Source organism: Larus michahellis, chromosome 8 (assembly GCF_964199755.1).
Source record: "Larus michahellis chromosome 8, bLarMic1.1, whole genome shotgun sequence".
In the NCBI taxonomy this organism is placed as follows: Eukaryota; Metazoa; Chordata; class Aves; order Charadriiformes; family Laridae; genus Larus; species Larus michahellis.
The window spans coordinates 11,406,623-11,428,438 of record NC_133903.1 but is presented as its reverse complement, the minus strand read 5'-3'; the positions used below and the strand labels follow the sequence as shown (position 1 = coordinate 11,428,438).

The 21,816-nt window shown below is 36.1% G+C and overlaps 2 protein-coding genes across 5 annotated transcripts in view; one reads left to right on the top strand and one right to left on the bottom strand.

Moving 5' to 3' along the window:
* The window catches only part of CPPED1 (calcineurin like phosphoesterase domain containing 1), a 105,981-nt gene that overhangs the window by 7,376 nt on the left and 76,789 nt on the right, over nt 1-21,816 (top strand). The window lies entirely within an intron of this gene.
* SHISA9 (shisa family member 9) overlaps nt 1-21,816 on the bottom strand; it is a 190,542-nt gene that overhangs the window by 161,605 nt on the left and 7,121 nt on the right. For all 4 annotated transcript variants that reach the window (XM_074599541.1, XM_074599544.1, XM_074599542.1 and 1 more), the window contains one exon: nt 19,562-19,689. In XM_074599541.1, coding sequence (XP_074455642.1) covers nt 19,562-19,689 — 128 coding nt within the window. The remainder of the gene's footprint in view (nt 1-19,561; nt 19,690-21,816) is intronic.

Sequence of the window (21,816 nt, the reverse complement as noted above, 5' to 3'; positions counted from 1 at the left end):
TCAGCAGTTTGTAAACTCATTAACATTTGCAGGGAATGTGCTGTTTTACCTGTGACCTATAAATTCTGGAAAGCTCAGGAGAATTGCCACTCTGAGAAATGTTGATGGCAAAGATATTTTGGGGGAAGTATGATGAAGCCAAGTGGCATAGTTTAATTGAAGTTGCTATTGTTATAAAAGCTTCATGGGATGCAAATGACAAGACACTATGAATCTAAACAATTACAGAGATTGCACAGAGTGAGGTTAAGGTTTATGAAATTATACAGGAAAGTGGGAGTCGGTTAGGTTAGCAAGATATTGCCCACAAATTAAAACACATTTCATACAGTAGGGACCATTTATAGCAATAAAAGGATGGATGATTCTAATGTCCCCCATTCCAACCATGCTAAACGTGGTTTCAAACCTGCAGGTATTGAGGGCAAAAAGCATAAATTCTGGGTTAGATCAGTAACATCAGCTGCACACAAGGATCACATGTAAGCACTAGAAAGAACATTGGAGGACAAAAAACCAATAAAAATCTAACAGGCATGAAAAGATTTACAGACTCAATAGAGAATTGTGAATTTTTAGCTGTGGCAGAACACATTGGAGAGTCATCAGCCATTGTCTCATGAGAAAGAAGAACATATATAGTGCTTGAAATCTTTTTATGTGAAAAGAGCCTTTCCATTAAGAATTCTTTTAAAAAATTGTGTTGTTTTCCAATATGTTAAGATTTAAAAAAAAGATTGCTGCTAGCTTTTGTTGAGTCATAAATCCATAGCACTGTATATATAGTATTTAGACTTCATTGTCACGAAGAACTGTCCATAACGAAAGGAAAAGCTGAAAAGAGTCTGTTGTGTTTCCATTATTTACATCCTAATTCTGTATTTTCTTCAGTCACGATGTGCTTTACAGCAGCCTCAAAGCTATGCCAGCCATCCTGGTCCCTAGCGAGTTAAAGCACTAGCTGAGGTTGCTGTTACAAGGGCAACTTCAGCGATGCCCTGTTGCTCGCTACAGTTCCTAAAAAGGATAGTGCAGCTCTAGGTATTTAAGGGAACTCCTTGCCAACAGCACCAAGTTCCTGGCCCTTCTTACCCCAAGCCATGCAGTTGGGCAGGATTGGGCCTGGCAAATTTTTCCATAGTTTGTATGTGGTACATTACAAAAACCAGTCCACGTCCTGGCCAAGATCAAGCTAAAATATTATGGATCAAAGTAAGACTGACGGTCTCCTGATGGTTGTATATAGAACTCTGGGAGCCACATGGAACTGTGGCTTGCTGCAGAGGTTGTGTTGATATGGGTTTTGAAGTGCATTATTTGTGCAGACAACAACCAAAAATAAGACACACCAAATTAATGCCAACAATAATTGTGCCATACCAAACTACCATGTATTCACTACTTGTTTGTGTTATACTATGTATACGCTATGTTTTCTATAGAACAACTACCACTATTAAGGAATCATTTCAGCATCTTTTAAAAAATGAATTAGAGCTGCGATCCATCCCGTACGTCATTTATTAAAAGTCTGTCGTCCAGGAATCAGAGTAACTACTGAAAACTCTAAAAAATTATTTTATTCTCAAGAGACAGAGTATTAATCTGTTTATATCAGGTTGGCAAATGCTGTTAGAAGATCAAAGTTTAAGAATATCAGAATAGATCTCATAGAATAATTTGGCAAAAGGCATGAGAGTTGATCAGTCATGCACAGATATTCAGGAAATTAACTGATGTCCTGAATCTTAGTGCCATATAAGCGATAGGAATTTATTTGTGTGCGTATCTTTATCTATAGAATGAAAAATAAAATAGCTTTGAAAATGTAGCCCTGTCTCTCTTAATTCAGCCTTTGGCTTTGCTGCTGAAACTTCCAAACCTGCAGCTGGGGGAGGGGAGAAACAGGAATTTCTGATGTAGACATTTGTCCAGTAGGAACTAGATGGAACTGCCAGCTTATTACACATGGACCATTGAACACCAAGCAAGTGCTACTCTTCCCCTCCTGCACATTTCCAGTATCTGTGGATTTCCTCATATAGTTACTTATCCTGTTAGCTTAAGGGAAAAGCTCTAATTGCATTCGCATGAAAGCAAAATCTTCAGTATACACTGTTTCCATTAGTATTCTTCTCCTTTTTCCTACTATCAGTTAGGGTTTAACAGAGCTCTCAGGATTATAAGCATATTTTACACTTCTGGTTTGTATTAATATATGATACCAAAGGAAATAAAGAAAAAAAATTAAACAAGCATTTATCAGTAAAAAAAAAATCGTGACTAAAATACAACCTTCAGTACAGAAGGATAGCAGCAGTTTGGCTTCACAGCCCACACACTGGTTACAGGAGCTGCTGAGTAAAATTATAGGACTTGTATCATACAGGGGTGTCTGTATAGATCATAGACCTAATAGAACTCATTTGTTCTTTAAAAGCTCTGTGCAGCTAAGAGTTGGTCAGAGATGGAGGCTGGCCAATGTGAGCATGTGCCCGTGGGTCACAGTTTTGCCCATTTGCTTTTGCTTTTCTGTTTTCCTCCCACAGTGAGGGAACTTAGATACCACTGACATTGTTTTAGCCCCAAGCGTGTTGCGACAACAGTGACAGAGAAGGAAGGCAGAGGCCCTCCACCTTACCAGATAGCCCAGTTACTCTGTCAGTCTGTCACAGAATTAGCTCCCCCAAGTAACGATTTCACCCGAAATTCAGTCAATCAATAAAGCTAACATGCTTCTGTTAAAAGACCTTTATTTTTCTTTGGTAAGACCAAACGTGTTCATAAATTAAACATTTGCTAATAAACACTCTCACCTCTGTTTTTAGCAAGTCTGTCTGCTTAAGAGAACAGGTTACTGACACTATTAAGAAACTGGCAAACTCATTTGTCTCCAGAATATTTAATGCTCAAGGATTAGAAATCTAGTGACAGATAGTTTAGGATGCAAGCTAACAAACTGGCCACCGTTACACTCACTGTGGCTGTATTTAAACTAGGGATCTAGATGTGAAAAAAGTTCTATTTAATCACCATCCAGTCCCTTAAGGCTTTTTTCTTTTCACGACAGTATGTTTTAGTCAATGCCTACATCCACTTCACGAGAAAGAGTTTTTATGTATGCTCAGATTTTATGTCCGATTTTTGAACCACCATTGCTAACTAAGCTCATTTCTTTAGTGAATTGCATAAAAATTAATAAATTAGTCTGGGTAGTCATTTTACATTTTTTTAATATTTTAAGACTCTTATTTGAAGCACTATAGATACTAGAAAACTTAGGGTTCTCCCATTCTCCCCCCAAAATGAGCTTCTGATTAGTACCAATTCTTAATTTTTTCAAAGTGTTTATTTTAATAAATGCATTAAGCTGGAGTTACAGGGGAACTGGAAAGTGTTCTCTAGTCAGCAACTGTGATCCTGGCAGACTGCCAGGATGTTTGTGACCTCTAGAAATCCTTAAGGTTTTGATCAGCATTTCCTTATCCCCAATACTCTGTTCTTTCTGTTTTAAATTACATCTCAGTGTACCCAGGGTAGGTAATAATGTTAATGTAAGTGATACAACAGATTGTTACAAGCATCCTTGGATTATGAGATGGGAATATCTTGATTATGTAAACAGGGATAGTGTTTATTGTATTATATTTCTGAAATTATTATAGTGTCATGCTGATACAAATTATATTGTTGCATCTCAAGCGTATTTATTTAAAACATAGTGAATGGAATTCAAAGACTGTCAAAGACAATGAAAGACAATACCTGACTTTCCTCGGTTTTGTATCAGGATCAGTATGCTATTGTAACTTTCACGTTATTTTGCACTAATTCCTAAGGTATGAAGATACACATTTCTTGACTTTTCTGTGCCTGTAGATTTAATCGTTACCATAATTATAAAGCATAGTAAATAATGGGTGAAAAGATCATGCTGCCGCTGCTAAAATACATTTGTTTGCTTCAGAATGTGCAATGAGTTAGTTCAGCGAATCTTGTAATAGTAACTACAGATAATATTAGAAAAGACATCTCTCAGAACATGCTTTTTGTTTATATGTTCCTATAAAGGTGTATTAATAACAAACAGGTTCTTCCCCTGCTAATACTTAGAGGTGAGGCAATAGCAAAATGAGGATTGCTTACACAGCTGAGGAAAAAAAGCATTATGTTACTCTCCACTCACCCTTTTGATCCAATGTCAATGGTGCACTGAGAACATAATGTGCTATACATATTGCATATTATATAGCATATATGAGGGTATATGTATTTATGTATGTTACTATGTATACTGCGGTAGCTTACACATATACTTTGTACATAAGTGGCCTAAATTCAGAAATTCGATAGAGAAGAGAAATGTAATATTCCATCATAGAACATACAGAGAGAGCTGCAGTATCTTGAAGTGATAATGTTAAAGTGCGTAAGAAAATGCAACTATTTGTTTAAAAAAACCCCACATTTGTTATTCTAAGCCAAGTAGCACAACTTCAAGCTTTTAAAAATCCATAAGACTTTTTCAGCTAGAATTGGTGTTGAAACTGAGACAAACATATGCTGTCTTTTCCATATCACCTTTATGGATCCTTATGCTGCAATGACACTTTAACAGTGAGTTATTTTCTTCCAAGCATTTATAAGTGTTTTCATTGATTTTTTTAAATTAATGATGACCTTTAAACACATACAGTTTTTTCTGTAAGTTACAGACCATGACATAAATTTACATATTGGTGATCACTTCCAGAAACAGATGTCAGGTATTTCATTTCATCTCTTCTGGCAGTATTTTTCTAGAATACTTGCCTTGTCGCTAACTGTGGCATATCTTCATTACAACTGTCAGGCACAGAAAAGCAGAATCACAAACATGAAGGCAAAAAAAGGCTTTGATGGGCGAGAAAGAGATCAAATGAGAGAGAGACTGAGCTGAAACAATGGTATCATCCACTAGATACTCCTCGGGGTGCGGAGAATGAGACTTTGCCTGGCCTGCTTTTGAGTTGCAGCTGGGTAAATCATTAAGTTGTTATTACTATTGTTGGAAAATTACTTTGGTTTTCAGGCTCATTTTTGCTTACTCTCTTTCTGATATTATTTATCTGGCTTAAAAAGAAAAATATAATATGGTTAACATCCAAACATTTATGAAACAAGTTTAGTTTATACAGTGCCAAATGGTCAGTCCAGCTAAATTTACCCATGGGGGTAATGACTGTTCTGCAGGCACAGCAGTCTGCTTTGAAAGTTGAGTGAGCTATGTAGGCAGGTCCAGGCGTTACATACTACCTAGTTCTGAAATTTTGAATCCTTTTTGAAAAAAGAATCTCTGGAGCATTTTAAATCGAACCCACTCCCTCTGTGTGCTTTCTGACATCTTCCTTGTGAAGTGAGGCTCTTCATTGTCATCTCCCTTTGACAGCTTCTCTCATCCCATACGTTCAACACATCCGCTCTGAGCAAGTTACCTTTTCATCTGGCATTTCTTTATGTTAGGCTATGCTGATCCTCATTTGTGAATTGGATCTGCCAGTCTTGCTGATACTGTATACTGTAGTTTGCCAAACCTAGTTTGCTCTGACTGGTAGTGATAGCAGTAGATACAACTTCAGACAGCTGTGGCAGCAGCAATCTACACTATCCAGTTGTAGGTATCTAACCATAAATATGATAATGTTGTATTGCTGGACCACAGCCAGCTCTGCACTGGCTTTTGCAACACCTTTCCACAATATGAAGCACAAAGATAATCTGATGCTCAGAGGCAGTCAGCTTGCATGCAGTCAGACTGAACAGAAGCTCAGATTTGCTTTATACAGACATAGCTCCAGACTAAGGCCTCACCATTTTTCATATGGAGGGGGTATCAGGAATTGTTTCAATGCAAGAGGAAGCATGTGCCTGTTTTAGTCCTGTGTACGATGTAAAAAAGTACACATCTTAATCACAGAAAATCTTAATCAGAGAAAAGCTGGTGAGAATGACAGAGTTAGGAGCTGTCATGGATATCAAATTCGCAAGACAGAGCAAGCAGACTGCATACCACTTGCAATTATTTCACACAGGTCAAATCTAGTGAAATCTGTGGCAAGTTACTATGAGAATATTTCAAAAGGATTCTTCAGATGATAGAGTATTGATCGTGACATACTGACTGTCAGGATTCAGTCATGCCTGTGATGTTGAACTATGACATGCATATGTTTTAGTTTTCATTTACTGGGATGATAGTTAAGATAAAATTATTCCTCTTCTGTTAATTCCTTCAAAGCTGAAAAGACTTGTCAGTAACGATATGAGAAGAGTATCCTTAAAGTTACTAGCTCACCCTAAAATCACCAACTTCCAGGGTTCACTGATCTCAAGCTCTATATGGGCTACAAGTATATGTGGAAAGCAAATCCACTTCTACATACGTAGATTTCACACGGGGAAATAAGCATTTAGGGCTTCTCCCTTTGTAATCTGCTAGTTAGCCTCAGATTGCTTAACACCAGTGACTTTGCATGCTTGAACCTGTGCAATATCTTCTTTCCAAAGAGTGTTGCAAGTCATAAAGGAGGATTAATGTTGCTTTTGAACTGCCTTAACTATTGTGTGGATTTTCCACTTGGAAGCTTCTAGCATACACTTAATATCATGTAGAATTGAAATAGGAATAATTAGCTATTAATAAATCATCTGCCAAGTTTTGAACTTGTATTTTCCTCTATGATCTGATCTTCCGACATATCCCAACTCCCTTCAAACTTTCCTATACAATTAATTTAGACACTACAAACCAGGCATCATCCTGATAGATAACTTCTTTGATCCGCAGGGAAGGGGATGTGCCATAGATTATTCTAGCTTTCTTTTCTTTTTTTTCTGGCATTCACAGCCTTTGATGACTAGATCTCCCTATTTGCTGATTACAGACTCTTGATACTTATTTCATTTTGGATCCATATTTCGTGCTCACAATGACCTGTAGCATATTATTGCACTCAGTAAATAACTCTAGATTTATTGTTCTTAAAAGAGAACAAGGCTAATGTCATTTTTTTTTGTCTAGCTATCTGTTACTCCCTCTAGTAACTTTTAACTCATTTGCCCCTTCTGGTTTATTGAGATCACAAGGATGAGACATTTCTACAGCTGTTAGGAAAACAAACGGCTGAATGGACAGAAAAGGCTGCAGTACAAACTCTGTAGTTGTTTGCTTGGTTTGTTCTGTTTGCTAATCAGTCAGCGTATGTATACCAGAATGGATAATTCTGAAAAAGCCAGAGAATATTATTCTTTGTCCAGACAAAAATCAAGAAATGCAAGAGGAACCTGAGGTATTGCGTATGGGTTATTGAGATACAGAGGCACTGGAGTGGAGAGGCACAATCTTTCCTCTTTGTGATGAACGGACATGAAAGGTGGTAAAGAGGAAAGGGGAACCCTAGAGTTATTCCAGTGGACAATTTCAGCAGAGTAAAGCTAAGTTTCAGAGACCAGATTTTCATGGACCACTTGCCTTCCCTTCTAAAAATGTTTGGGTGCTAGGTGATTCACACTTCCCAGCATAACTGTATCTCTGTGTCTCTGGTTTCAGAGATATCTTCATCTATGTCTCTATGTTTGTAGAAATGGTGTCACCTAGGAAATAAGGTGTAACTTGCAAATAAATATTTCAAACCAGATTTTCACAAGTAAATGTTAATGGCTGTAACACGCTAGATTATAACAATGTAAGATCATCATCTTTTAAAGTGTGTCATTTGTATGCGCTTAAAAAGAATCCTGCAGCACTGGTGTTCTTTTCTCTATTGTAATTTGCTTACTCTGAGAGGAAATAAGCCTAATCTATTTGCATATAGTTCCTCTCTATAAGAGGTGTAGGATCACAGTCAGAAAAAGAATTCATGAGTTAGGTAATTCTTAGATGGGTGCATTAAATTATTGATACAATGAACAAGTCAGAGAAAGAGCTAACCTAATAATATAAATTGTATTTTATATACTTATCCTCTATAATATTTCTGCTAAAATGTGGACATCTTTAAAGAAGCATAAATAATTTTACTTTTAATATTCTTCAAAATTCAGAAGTTTCTGGTAATTGTTACTGCCTTTCTACAAACAGTTTTATCCAGGCTTGGCCCTTGGCCTCTCTATCACCACAATCATACTTTTGCATGGTTAAGGGATAGTATACTGGGTTCCCAAGGTAAAATTTTAGTTTTTGATGCAAGAGCTTTCAGACGCAAGATAAGCCCCAGACCCACACTAGAGAATAAAGAGATGGCTGTTATAAATGAATATTGCTTATTACAACTCTTAAAGAGATCTTTATTCTAGTTAAATGTCTATGCAAAAACGTTCTGCAAATGTCTTATCCCACAGAGTGAACGCTTTGTTTCTGATTTTCTGTGGTTTCTTGAAGATCTTTGCTGGGGACAGTTATTTCCAAGAGAAACTCTTCTGTTTCACAGACCTCTTTTCTTAAGTGGAGGTCCTTAAGCAAGCAGGAAAAGCAAGAACCAAAGAAAAATAAAGTGTTAGAATGATGGGAAAGAAGTAATCAATCATAAATGTAAATCATTTTGCTTAAAAATTCCTTATAGGAGTTCAGTTAACTAAGTAAAGTATTTCAGGTCAATTTAACTACAGAGCTATGACTAGAAACTTGAAACTGTTCTAATCGAAATGGTGGTCAGGTTTGTTTTGACAAGGGATAAGGAATGTTTTCTCACAGCACCGCTGGCTGTTCAGAAATTAACTTGAAACTTTAACAAGAATCTGGATTACTATAGGAGAAATGTAGTTCTCCAACCTTACAGCTTTGGAAAAAATGAGAAATAGCTTCATCCATTATTATAAATGCAAAATATATTCTTTAAACTAGAATTAGTCATTTGATGAGGTAAAGCAAAGATTTTAGGAAAAAATCACATTCCTGATTTTAGCCCAGTCCCCAGCAGGAATTGCTGAGAGCGTGTTGCACAGCAACTTCTTCAGGCCCTCAGATCTATAAAAGAAAGAGCAAAAATATATAAATCACCATCAGCTTCCTTAGTTTAACTGCTGGATGAGAATGATGCTGAAAGGACTAGTTTTCCTTTTCGGAAGCTGTTTATAAAATACCGTCAGTAGGCTTCATTCTTTTTAACATAGGGATGCTCCAGAACTCATCTATTAATTTGCTTCCCAATGATACAAGCATATTGGTTTACGTAGGCCAAACCCACCTGGCCAGACTATCAGACCAGTTAGTCCACTCTTGGACAACTAACCCCTCGCAAATGTGTTAACTTGGATCTCTCCATACTTGGAAGGGCCTCAGTGAAACAAATCTCCAGTGTGCTCAGTTGTCTACTCACATAAGGTTCCAGAGAAATTATAGACCGTTTACATAAGTGAAAGCTGCCACCTGCAATTCTGTTTTGTGCCAGGGTTCAGTGTTTGAGACTTCAGTATCTGCACAAGCCCTTCAAGAGGCTTGTCCTGCATCCTGGGGGTGACAACAGTTGCTCAACTACAGCAGCTGTGCTGCTAAAGGGGAGGAACGTGGAAGAAGAGCACGAAAGGTTCCCTTTCTCCTGTGTGACAAGGGCTGGGACATTTTCCTCATTTGCAGACTCCCAAACTTTCCTGAAATAAGAACAAAAATCTAGATGGAAACTACTTCTAGCCTCCTGGCTTCTCAAAACACTTCTCAGGAGGCTTTAATTTGGTAAATTATTTGGTAGTTTTTACTGCATTTCCCCTGACTAGCTTTTATTACTCTTGGCAACGAGCATGGATTTTTCCTTCTCCAACACTGAATTCTCTAAGCTGTATAATGTTTTTTCGTGAAGCCGTAAGATAAACTTCCTGCATATCCCTTTATCTCTCTCCTTATTCAAGATTAATAATAAAACCACAATTCCCTTTAATAAGAAATACATGACGTCCTAAGTGAGTTGTAGTGACCCTGGGTAAAATCCTTGAGCCATTAAAGACGATGAATTCTTTATTATGACTTTTGACCGATCAGAATTTCATATAATTGGCTTAAACTAGCCATTACTGTGAGCACTGTCAAAATCGTGCTTTTGTTGCGAGACTCGCTGTATCTACCCCCACCTCTGAATTGCATCTACTACCATTTTGTAATTTATGGCTAAAAGTAGTCAATCTTCAGTGCCCCATTGATAAGGTGAAACACTAGTAGACATCTGCCATAGTTTTCTACGTTGCGATATTCTTTCATATGTTGTCCAGAATAGCTGACCACAGACTTTCTAAAACAACAAAAACTAGCATTATCAAACAGTATTTGTAGTCACGGAGGACCAGCTTGTTACAGGCAGCAGAAGAGACAACAATGGGAAGCACACGGTTTAGTATGCATGGAGAAGATGTTTAGAGAAAGCAATAAAGCAGTTCAAAAGTGATAAGGAATGATCAGTTTAGCCCTGGAAGAGCAATTGTCTACATAGGAAAGGCTGGGGTTCTTTGCCTGGGTTGTGCTGTAGAGTGTAAAAGGCGAACTAACACAGTGAGAACAAACTTTTCAGGGTAAAAAACAGATCTGTGTTTCAGACAATTTATTGCGGACACTTCTAGCTAAACAAATTGTTAACTCCAGTGGTGTCCAGATTCTGTCATGCACGCTTTCTTTTGTGTATGCTTGTGTGTGGGTATAAATAACTATTTATCAAGTGTGGATTTCCTTTAATTGGTAAGGAGTGGATGGTAAAAGACAACTGGATAATTTTAGATTATGTTACAAATTCATTACAGATTCAGAAGTATAGCTATAGCGTTCCGCTTGGGTATATGGACACGATTCTTGAATGTATGAGTTAAAAACAAAAATACATTACTGAAGTGTTCTTAAAAGCTATTTAAATGTGGTAACTAAGAAAACCACCTAAGAAAATACCTAAGAAAACATTAAAATCCACATTGTAATCATCTGGGAATGATTATCAATATATTTTTGTATCATAGTTCCGGAGATTTTTTCCAACTGTTTTTTCTATTATAAAAATCAACAAAGGTATTTCATAAATATTAAACACACTCCCTTCCCTTCTTGACTTTACCTTATGATAATAACTGGAGTCAAAGCTGATGTGTACATTTCAAGGAAAGTTATGATTTAAAGCAGAGAACATAGAACAAAGGTACTGAAAATCATTTATGATTGAAACTGTAGATTGAAATTTATGAAAATATCTCTCACTGAATATCATATCACAATTGCCTCGTAATACTGGGATGTGTATTCATAAGCTTTTTAATGTATGCAGCCAACCTCTTCTACTTTATTTTGTAACCACTGTACTGATTCTGCTTGGCAAAGTTGGTATGACTGATTAAAAAATGAAGAGGGAAGACATTTTACAGAACGTTGAATTTCTTATAAGAGCATTTTAACATCTAAAATAAAATATCAAAGTTTCACACAGCCAGAGTGATAAAAAAATGTGTAAGTTTAGCTGTGGATATATGTTTGCAATAGTTAGTGCTTGCACCTGAATGCATAGACAAAACCTGATGTATTAATGAATTTATATTTTTATCATTTGTGTTACAAATCTATGGGTTTTGAGACAAAATATGAGGGTGGGAGTTTATGGATTTAGAAAGATGATTAAACTGTAAGTCAACAGTTAAAAATGATATTGTTTTGGCATGGAAAAGGCAAATGTAGTTTGTCTTTGTGATGGTGTTGGCAAACCAACAGTGAAAGCAAAAGGTGCTTTTTCTTTGCCTTTCAATGAGGTGACTCATGCCATATTATAAAAAAGTATCTCAGTCCCTGTCCTCTGGCAGAATACAATCATTAAAAGGCTGTGTTATTGGGCTTGGGGTTTTTTCAAAATATGATTCCTATTAGTTTGGCATTGTCTCCTATACCAGTTTTTGACATCAAGAATCCCACTGAAATGAAAGATTGCAACAGGCATGAAGCATTGATGATTGATCTTGCTGACAGTTGTGGTTAATAGTGGGAATATTTTGCACTGGAAGTTATTGAACATTGAGAATACTATTATTCAATGTGCCTGTCTGAAGACAAAATATATTTTTAGACATTAAATTGCATAGTATATAATGGGAATAGCACCTCATTAATACAATCTAGTAAGTAAAACTTAGATTGTGAAGTGCCAAAAGAGTAGAGGGTGCTTATTCTTCTAAGCACTGCTTTTGTTTTCAGGTGAGTATTTGATGACAGGACAAATCAATACCTAATAAAAACACCTGTGGAACTAAACCTTTATTACATAATTATGCTGGTAGTATGGAAGTAAGGGAAATGCATAACTCTTTTCCAAAGCCAAACCACATTTAGATACTGAACTTTTCATCTTGTAGATGGTAAATACATCCCTGTACTATTGGGCAACATTTCAAAGTACTTTAACCTACACCCCAATGGCAGCACAATGAGTCTCATCCTTTATATGTGCTTTTCAAGTCTGCTATTGTGTGACTCAAAGCTGCCTATATAATAGTCTATTACAGCAATGCTCTCTTCTGTTATGACAATAATTTTTGTCTTATTAAATAATCATTCAGCCTTTTAAACTACATTATAAAGTGTAAAAATATATTCTAAATAATTTTTATTGCCATAATGTTAATTATTGCCGCTAAAGGATAATGTCAGTGATTAACTGTATTTCTCCCAAATACATTTTACACTGATGAATATTTTTATTAAGATATGTCAAATTTATCTTAATTAAAAGCTGACTAGAAGTAAATGATAGGATGCAAGGTAGCAATCTAATCTAATTGTTCTTACTGTACAATAAATGAAGAAAGATAGAGTGAAAAGTTCATTGTTCAGTCTTAATGGAAATGGTTATATGAAGCAGAGCTTATGAAGACCTACCCAATATGGTTCAAAACATATTCCACTGACTAAAATTGTAGGTAGGGTGCATAACGTTCTCATAGAGCTTCCGATAAAATTGTATCTGACAAGAAATATTTTATAATAAAGAGGAGACACACTGAACATACATAATGATGTTAAGGTCACAGTTTATTTGATTATAGATCCAGGATGCAATCCCTCAGTCCTTGTTCATGCAAAATTGTGTGTTCACTATTTGCTTTAGATTTTTTTCTCATTTGCCAGATTAAGCCAACAGGGTGATTCCAAAGGTATAGAATTAATTGTATGGTAGAAGCATTGCTAGAGTTCTGATACATTACACTTGGTGCAGACTGGTGTAGTTATTAATAAAAAGCTATCATGTATGATATATATTAACATTTTCAAAATCATCTTGTTTTTAAAAAAAAGTTAATTGATGAAATGTACATCAGACAATGAAAAATTAGATATTTCATTTGTTTTACTTTTTGTCTTTCCTAAATGAACTCAGAAGCTTTCATTCTCAGGTTGTAATTAACTTCCTTGAAAATACTCATTGGTGTTTCAAGAAGTTTCATAGCATCTTCTCATAAATCAGCATCATGCATCTGAATTAAAAACTGAATGTAAATTAGAAACATTTTTTATATTAATGATTGTGAGGCTAAACACACATTCAGAACTGATTAAACATTATTGTCTTACAGTGACTGACTGAGTTACAAGAGAAATGCCTCTTCATACTCTAAGTTTATATGGGAAATTTTGTTTCCAGCGTGGAAGCTTTGGAGCTCTGGAATGCATTGCTATAGCTGTAATTATATTAACAAAAATTCTATCACCAATTTGCTAATGCTTTGAAGTTCTACTGGTAGCATAATTTCAGTTGAAGTCAGTATCTAGAAATTAATTTAAAGTAGTTTAAAAAGTGGTCTCAAGATAGCTATTGACAAAGCAGCTTGTAGCTTTTAACCTCAAACAGAAATTATATTTTAAAAATACAGTATTTCTTTTGACAGGGCTGATGATAGTAGTGTGGGCTTTTACTTGGATGATTACTTTTGTAAAGTGTATAACTTAAATGTGGAATTTGTCTTCCTTGTTGTATATTACAATCAAAGTGTGTTAAGTAGCCCTCTCCCAGGGTTAACTTAAGTCTGCTAGCTTTTAGCTCAGGAATTTAATCTAAATTATCAGATTTTTTTGAATAGTGTTAAAGTGCTTCCTGGATAGCTCATAGAAACCCCAGTAAAATGAGTTTTTGCATATTGGCAGTGAAGACTAAGGCTTTAAATGGAAACAAATTCCCAATACTTACTGACTACAGTCCCTTCCCTCTGTCATAGCACTGTAGTTTCTTGTGAACTAAGAACATCCTCCAGTTAAGCTAGACATTTTATTCTCCCTCATTCTTCACTGTCTTGGAGCACTCCATCAGCAGTACTTCTTCACTTCTCCTTCTGTCACTGTGCTAAAACTATCTTTTTCTTGGCTGAAAACTTATTAGTATTGTCTATCTTTTCACTCGTAAAACATGGCTGGGGCTCTGTCTGTACAGCTCAGCTTTTCTGACTGTACTTTGTCCTTCCAAGTGAGGAGGCGAACAGACGAAATTTATGAAGAATATAGTCCAGTTCCTCTGGGCCAGACCCATGCATATAGCCAGGCCTAAAAAAAAAAGCATTTTACTGTATTCAAGCAACCAAGATACCAACAAGGCCAAACATACAGTTATTTGTGCAGTCCTTTGGATTTTGCAGCCCTCTGTCTGAACAAGGTTTTTAGCGATGTTTCAAGGCCCCTATCACCAGAAGCATATTGTTACAGTAATACCTGCACATTCTCAATGACCACCTCTTCAATATTATGCAATTCAGTGGCCAATAGGTACTGTCTAACTTAATTAGTTACCGTGTTTTATATACTTCAAGAGCTTTGCATTTCAAAGAATAGTACTTCTCTTTACTAAAGTTTCTTGATATGCCCGTATGTTTATTTCCAATAAGCAACAGTAGGAATTACGCTTAGGCAATGCAATACAATGAATCATCTGATATAAATATGTTTATGTATGTTAAACATAAAAACAATTAGTTTGCCAAGAACCACTGTATTCAACAACAAAAAGCATATTCACTAGGGATGAAAGAGACAGCAAAAAAATCTTGCAAATTCTAACTGTATTTCCACAGTGTCAAACTAGTGACAGTTTCTCTCACTGGAGATCAGAGGCTGCGCTTCTATTTACAGAAATGGGGGAAAGCACAGGAATACGCAATACAGAACGCTTATTCTAATATGTGAGAACTCCAAATAATACCCTCCTATTTAAATGCTTACTGTCTTAACACAGAAACAAAGAAATAACAAAAGTTAACTTATCATAAGGCACCAGTTACAGAAATGTCTTGGCTTTGTTTTCAGCATTAGCATTTGTAGTCAGTAAGTATCCAGGACAACTGACAACCAAATGCAGCAGCAAACACATTATTCCCTTGCATATATTTAAGAAGAGGAAAAAGTCATTTTAATCACATGTGCTGCAAATCCCTGGCCAGTATTAAAATTGGCCATTTGATACAGTGCAACACCTTCTTCTTAGAGTGGCGTGTTTACAATTCACTTCTTTTTTTTTAATGTTAAATTCAAAACGGAGAAATAATCCATACATGTCAAACTAACTAAAAGCTAGCATTTTTCATCTTAAAACCTCTATAATCTAGAATTGGCTTCCCTTTAAAGTCACCTTTATCTTAGGAGTCTGCATAAATGCTTTAAATATACTAGTGCAAGGCTAGTTATTATTGAGGAGAGAGTAATGGAGCTTTTACTGATCATTAGGAAAAGTGACTGCAGATAGAACTAACTTAAGTACTTTTTTCATTCTGCTGTCATAGATTATGAATTAGAAATAATAGCAGTAATCACGTTTCAGAAATGAGGATGTAGTTACAAAGCCTCCCACTGCACCAATGTTATGATCTCAACAAGTTAAATAAATTGCTTACTTCTAACAAAAAGAAGAAAAAAGAAAATCTTGAATGCTGGTGCTTTCTTAAGATTCATGAAAGTCAGAGATGAACAAAACAACCCAGATTCTGCAGGATGGTTAGCATTTGGTTTTATATTTTTAATATAACTTTTAAATGTCCTCTCTTTTTTTATAATTTTATTTTATTTAACATTCCATGTTAGAAAACTTGGTAGATATCTGCTGCTTGTTTACAAAGCACCGCTACATTCTAATGTGTATGAATGAAGGGAAATAACAGAAAAGTAGTTCTAAGTAAAGCGCTTCCAGTAAAGTACTGGAAGAAAATTATGACAACTAACAACAGCTAAGGACAAAATAGCTTTTACTAAAAAGCATCTAGGCTGTCTGGATTCACATGGGCAAAGAAATGAAAAACGTTTTTCCAAACTTCCAATATGTGTGTTCCTTTCTGAGTATCAGAAAAGAAGGGACAAGAAACTGAGTTAACCGCAAGACACTGAAAAGAGATCTCTACTTGTGGCCTTCCATTGTACTGGTAGTTTTGGCAAATAGCTGTGCTAGCTGCAGGCAACTTAGAAAATCTTTGTCCTCTGATAGCAAACAGTCCAGAAACAAAACCACACTCATTTTCAGTGTCAGAGATCATGCAAAGTTTGTCATTTTGACAGAGCTTCCCTTCATAAACACTTTCAGAATGGGTTGGCAGCATCAGCACAATGTTTTTCAAGAGGGCAGAAAGAGTAAATAAACATTCAAATTAGGACATTTTTAATGATGTTTGGCATTCAGTAGTTGGTCTTCAGTATTCTGAAAGACACAATACAGAAGGGGTACATAATGCCTAAGAAATTCCTCCTTGCCTCTTCATATTTATGGACCAATGTGAAAAGTACATGGCTCTCAAATTTTTAAGTCTCATTTTGAGATGGCTAGTAGATGGACAGTGGTTAACTTAGAAAAGAAAACTTAAAAAATGCATATCAAAGTGTCTGATGCTACAATTTTGCACCATTTCATTTTCTCTGTATAAGTAAAGCTCTGGAATAGAATTTCTATGAAAGCCGTAATTCACTCTGGTTTATTTGCTTGTAAAAATATCCAAAAAAGCCTGTCACTTTTCCAGCACCAGTAGTAGGTAATGCTGCACTGCCATAGTTTCTGCAAGTAGTGTTTCAGAACTTCACTATAAAATTTCAAATTGCTAAGATACTGGACTTGGAAAATTTGTTTTAATTTTGCGTTATGAAGTTTTTTCTGCCCCATGAATGCACATGCTCTCAAGAGACTTTAATCATTTATGATGCTCTTGACTAATTCTAGTAGGTCATTTAGTGATGTTTTAGATAAGTTTATGAGGGAATATAATGGCAACAAATATAGAATAATGATCTACTTGCTATGAAGTAAATGTATGTAATACCAGTTATAGAATGCCTTGAGTAATTTCACCACTTGAAGGTCTGTACTGAACAAACTAAAATGATTGACTTAATCCATAAGGCTGATTAAAGACTGAAACAGTTACCGTTGTAGCTGCTTGCTTCTGAGGTTTCCTGTGGCAGGAATGCCTGAGCTGCATGTGAAGCAGCCTTGGGACTGCCCCTATTCATTACCCAATGGATTTACATAGCTCCAAAGCAGCAGTAGTGCTTCTATGTTGTAAATTGCAGTGGTGCAAGAGCACCACATATAATTCTTCCATCTGTACCAGAGGGCCAAATTCTGAGACAGAGGTGGTACAGGTGTCTGTGGTCATCATAAGCCAAGATCCTAAGGTATTATTAAACGTATCTTTTTTTTTTCTTCCTTGATGCAGTAACTATGTGGCTCTGAGTTGCATTTATATGCAAGAGTTTATGGAAGCAAGGCTTAAATCTGAATTTAAATCCAAGAAACAATGAGTTTAAAGATCTGCTGATTTATGCATATATTGTAGCATACAAAGAGTTTTAAGCAAAATACCTGTGTGATGATTACAAAAATCTAGATATAATCAGTGCAGTAATAATCTATTTTGTCTCCTTTGTTAACTAGGATTTCGAGTAAACATTATACATATAAGAGAAAATAAGGATTGCACCCTAACTTCATTACCATTTGGCATCTTGCTTCTTGAAAACATGGTCACAGAGATCAGCAAAGGGCTTACACACAGAGCAAAGAGAGATATAGTGCATATTCCCATCCTCCTCACACCTTCAGGAGTTCACCACCTCAGCTCCAGGGGGCTAGGGCACCTTTGATTGAGAGAGAAGCATAAGTTCCCCTCCAGAAGTGGTGGGTTTTTATACAATTAGGGAAGTAATGCTGCAGTATGTATGTATTTTCCCCTCTGCAGTGTAGAACTGCACAGGCCCATGTGGAAGTACTTTGCTGGAGAGCAGCGCAGGCAGATTAGATGTCACACTTCACTATATGTGGTATCTTTATTAGAGGTCACAGCTTTAATTCTCTCCTATTACTCTGTAACCATGTGCATAAGAAATCACAGTCAGCTTCTACCACAAAACAAGTATCAGTAGTGAATGCAGCATATGAATCTGCTCTTTCTCCACCCTTCTCCCAAAAGAAAGCAGTAAAATCTCACAATAACTGCCCAGTATAGTCCAAATAAAACTCATTCTTTTCTAAATATAAGCAAATTTTATGCTTTTTATAGTTACAGAAAATAAGGATAAGACTAGTGCATATACTTCAACTGTTTCAAAACACAAATACCAATGTAGTAAAAGTATATTTGCAGTAAAATGCACATCTATCTTGATCTACAGCACAGAATAAAGCCATCCACTGCCTAACAGTCTAAACCTTCCTGAATGATATCCTTTTATTTTATAAATATATTGAAGTTGAATTTATAAAAATATTATGTATAATTTGTATGCCTGTATACATATATATATTTAAGATATAGATGAATATAAAATAAAAATATATATCCAAATTCAAATTGCAGCGGAACTGTTCATCACAAAAGCAAAATGTATTTGAGCATGAGAAAGATCAGTACTGTGGTCTAATACGAGACTGAGAAATAAGTTGACTAGGACTTCAGAACAACTTGAAATGTCACCATATTTCCTCTGAAGCTCCAAAGTGCACTTGCCTTCAATAACATAAACATGTAACAGCAGATACAGAATAAAAATATTATTTAAAACTTAAAATAATAATCTTCCTCTCACCTTCCCCTTAGAGAGAAAAAAAATGAGAAAGTGAAAACCACATACAACTTTATGCTCTTCACGAAAGTATTTAACAATTTTGTCTGTGGAGATGATATAACAGCCTAATGAGACTGCTTTCTTATTGGTTGATACAGACCTATGAAACATCTTGTTAAATCTTGCTGTAAGCTTAACTATTTGTATTTTGGTATAACAAAACATAAAATAAGGCATAGCCTGATAAGCTGAGCAAAAATACCAGATAGAATGAGACAAAGATACAAAACCAGTATTAGTCAACCAAGACAACTAATTAAAAATAAATATATCATCTAATTTTTCTATTCAAAATGGCTTTATCTTTGTATTGCACTGTTTGCACTAGGAAATCCTAAAGATTTCTGATTTTGAAATAAAGAACATTTCTAATTTGCAAGAACCCATGTACTGTCAGTCCTCATTTGAAAACCAGCAATATTTGTTTCATAATGCTCATTTTAGTACCAGCATTCCAGATATTGATAAAGTTATAATGCAACTTACGTAAATTGTTTGGAGGAGGTCTGGTCTCCATGTTTTCGTAATGTTGCACATGTACTACAATGTTTAGATCTCTTTCCATATGATCTGTTGTACAAGGACCTTGAGGTCGCATAACATCAGCAAGAGCCCTGAAAACCAAACAAAACCAGAACCAGAATGAACCACTTGTAAAATTTGTAAGGCATTACCAATGTATGCCAAGATTATTTTTTTTTTAGTTTGAGATGCAGTCCATCATAATGTCTGCTGGAGAAACCAGCTCCATTTACAGCATAATCAGGGAATCAGATTCATTGTGAGACTTCGCACCTAAGGCTCACTTTATGTTGTCTTAGACAGTGTGCTAGCAGTAATACACAGAAACACATTAAGTTCTTTAGCTGTCTTGGCTCTGTAGAAGCATAATTTAAGCTTGTTGAGAGCTTGTAGAGTTCTGCCATTGCATGTGCTCAGCAACATTGCCAGTTTGGTTAAGCTGAGCACCTCAGCACCTAGCCCCTCTCTATAGCTTTCACAGTCTAGTTATTTTCATACCTAGATTACCAGCAGGGCCTATCAAAATAAATTCTCACACATGCATTTGCACAGAGTACAACACAGTGCAGTGGTCTTGGCCATTTTCATTAAAAAATGTCACCAAAGTTGAAAGGTCACCTGATTTTCATGTGCAAACCCAGAAGGCATAACATTCTCCATGATCAGGGATTTAAGCTTTTCCCATCAAGAAGGGGAGAACAAAAATGTCTTTTCTAACTTCTGTGAGTGTCCTAGTCATTAAGATGGAGCAAAGCTTCCACAGGAACGCTCCTTGCTGCTTTGAAGCCAGTTCAGACACAGGATGAAAGCTTTATGCTAGCAAAGAGGGAGTAAGCAAAAGGATTCCTCCAGGCCAGGCCCAACCTGATGCTGGTAATGGACTTTTTCTGCAGAGCTGCAGGCAGTAACTATACCTGAAAAAGAGACAGATTCATCCCACTCTGGTGTATTTTCTAAGGACTAGTTTCACTGCCGAGTGTCCTGCTGAGTATAAGTCCATTCTCAGGCATACAGATAAGCACGCACCCCTGTATCCAGAGGTAGTGGATCCAGAGTCAGTGACTAAGTTTTAAGCTCTGAAACTCTCAGCATGGCAACATCTAACTCTGTCTGTGATTCTGGGATATGGAGTTTTACCATTGACTTCTGTAGGAGCAGGATTAGTCCTTCGGTATATATGCCGTATAGCTAGCTACCTGCTGAACTACTGTGCCACACAAAATAATTGGCCCACCTGCAGAAGCTGTTGCCTTAGGCAAAGGAAAGCTATGGTATGTGTTACTAGTATCTTCAGGGTTCAACACATCACTGACCGTTACTTGGCTCCTTTTTCTTTTACTAGTTTTAACTTTTAGATCCCTTGAGCTTTTTTTTTTTTTTTTAAGGGAATGGATGCATTTTCTGGGCACTGTGCCCGGTTTAGTTTAATTTTCTACAAAATTATATACAGTGTCCCAGATACTGCATCAAGAAAGACTAGCTTATAAACCAATAAATAAAGAAAAATAAGCACATTCACTGGTGAAACCTATGGCAAGTGACATCTAGCTCCTCCACTGTGACACGATGATTTCTTGATCAAGAAGCGCTGCACTTATAAATATTAAAATGAAGCTTCATTTAAGTTACAGACAGAGAGGAATTCTGAGCTGGATCTTGCTTTCACATTGCAGGAGCATTGTTCTGGTACACAGCTGAATGATACTGATGTTTCGTTGTGTTTATGGCTAGCATTATGTTATTAAAATATTAGTTACAGTTGTGATCAACATGTTACAGAATACTGTTGATACTGTAAAAGGTCAGAAGACAGTAACCAAATGATTAATGGTGTCAGAGCAATGCTCCCATTTGAAGCAATGCTTATACAGCAGAAATAGCAGAGCTGGCCTACATAGCAGAATAATAAAAATTCAATAGAAGAGACCTCACAAAGGTATGTAGAAAATGATGCAAAAGTAAAGCATTATGTTGCAAAACCGAGTTTAAAATAAGTGGGCATCCAAACCTTGAATATCTAGTCAATTTATGCAAATATGTCTCTATATAAAGGAAATTATTGACATCAATATTATTCCTAACTCCAGGGGCAGGTGGACACATTTCTGGGAAGGGAAGAAAAGCAAATGAAAGTTCCTAACTTCAATGTGGGAGTTAAAACTGTGAGATCTCATAATACACAGATTAGTGTATTTCCTAACTTTGTAAGAATGGTTTTT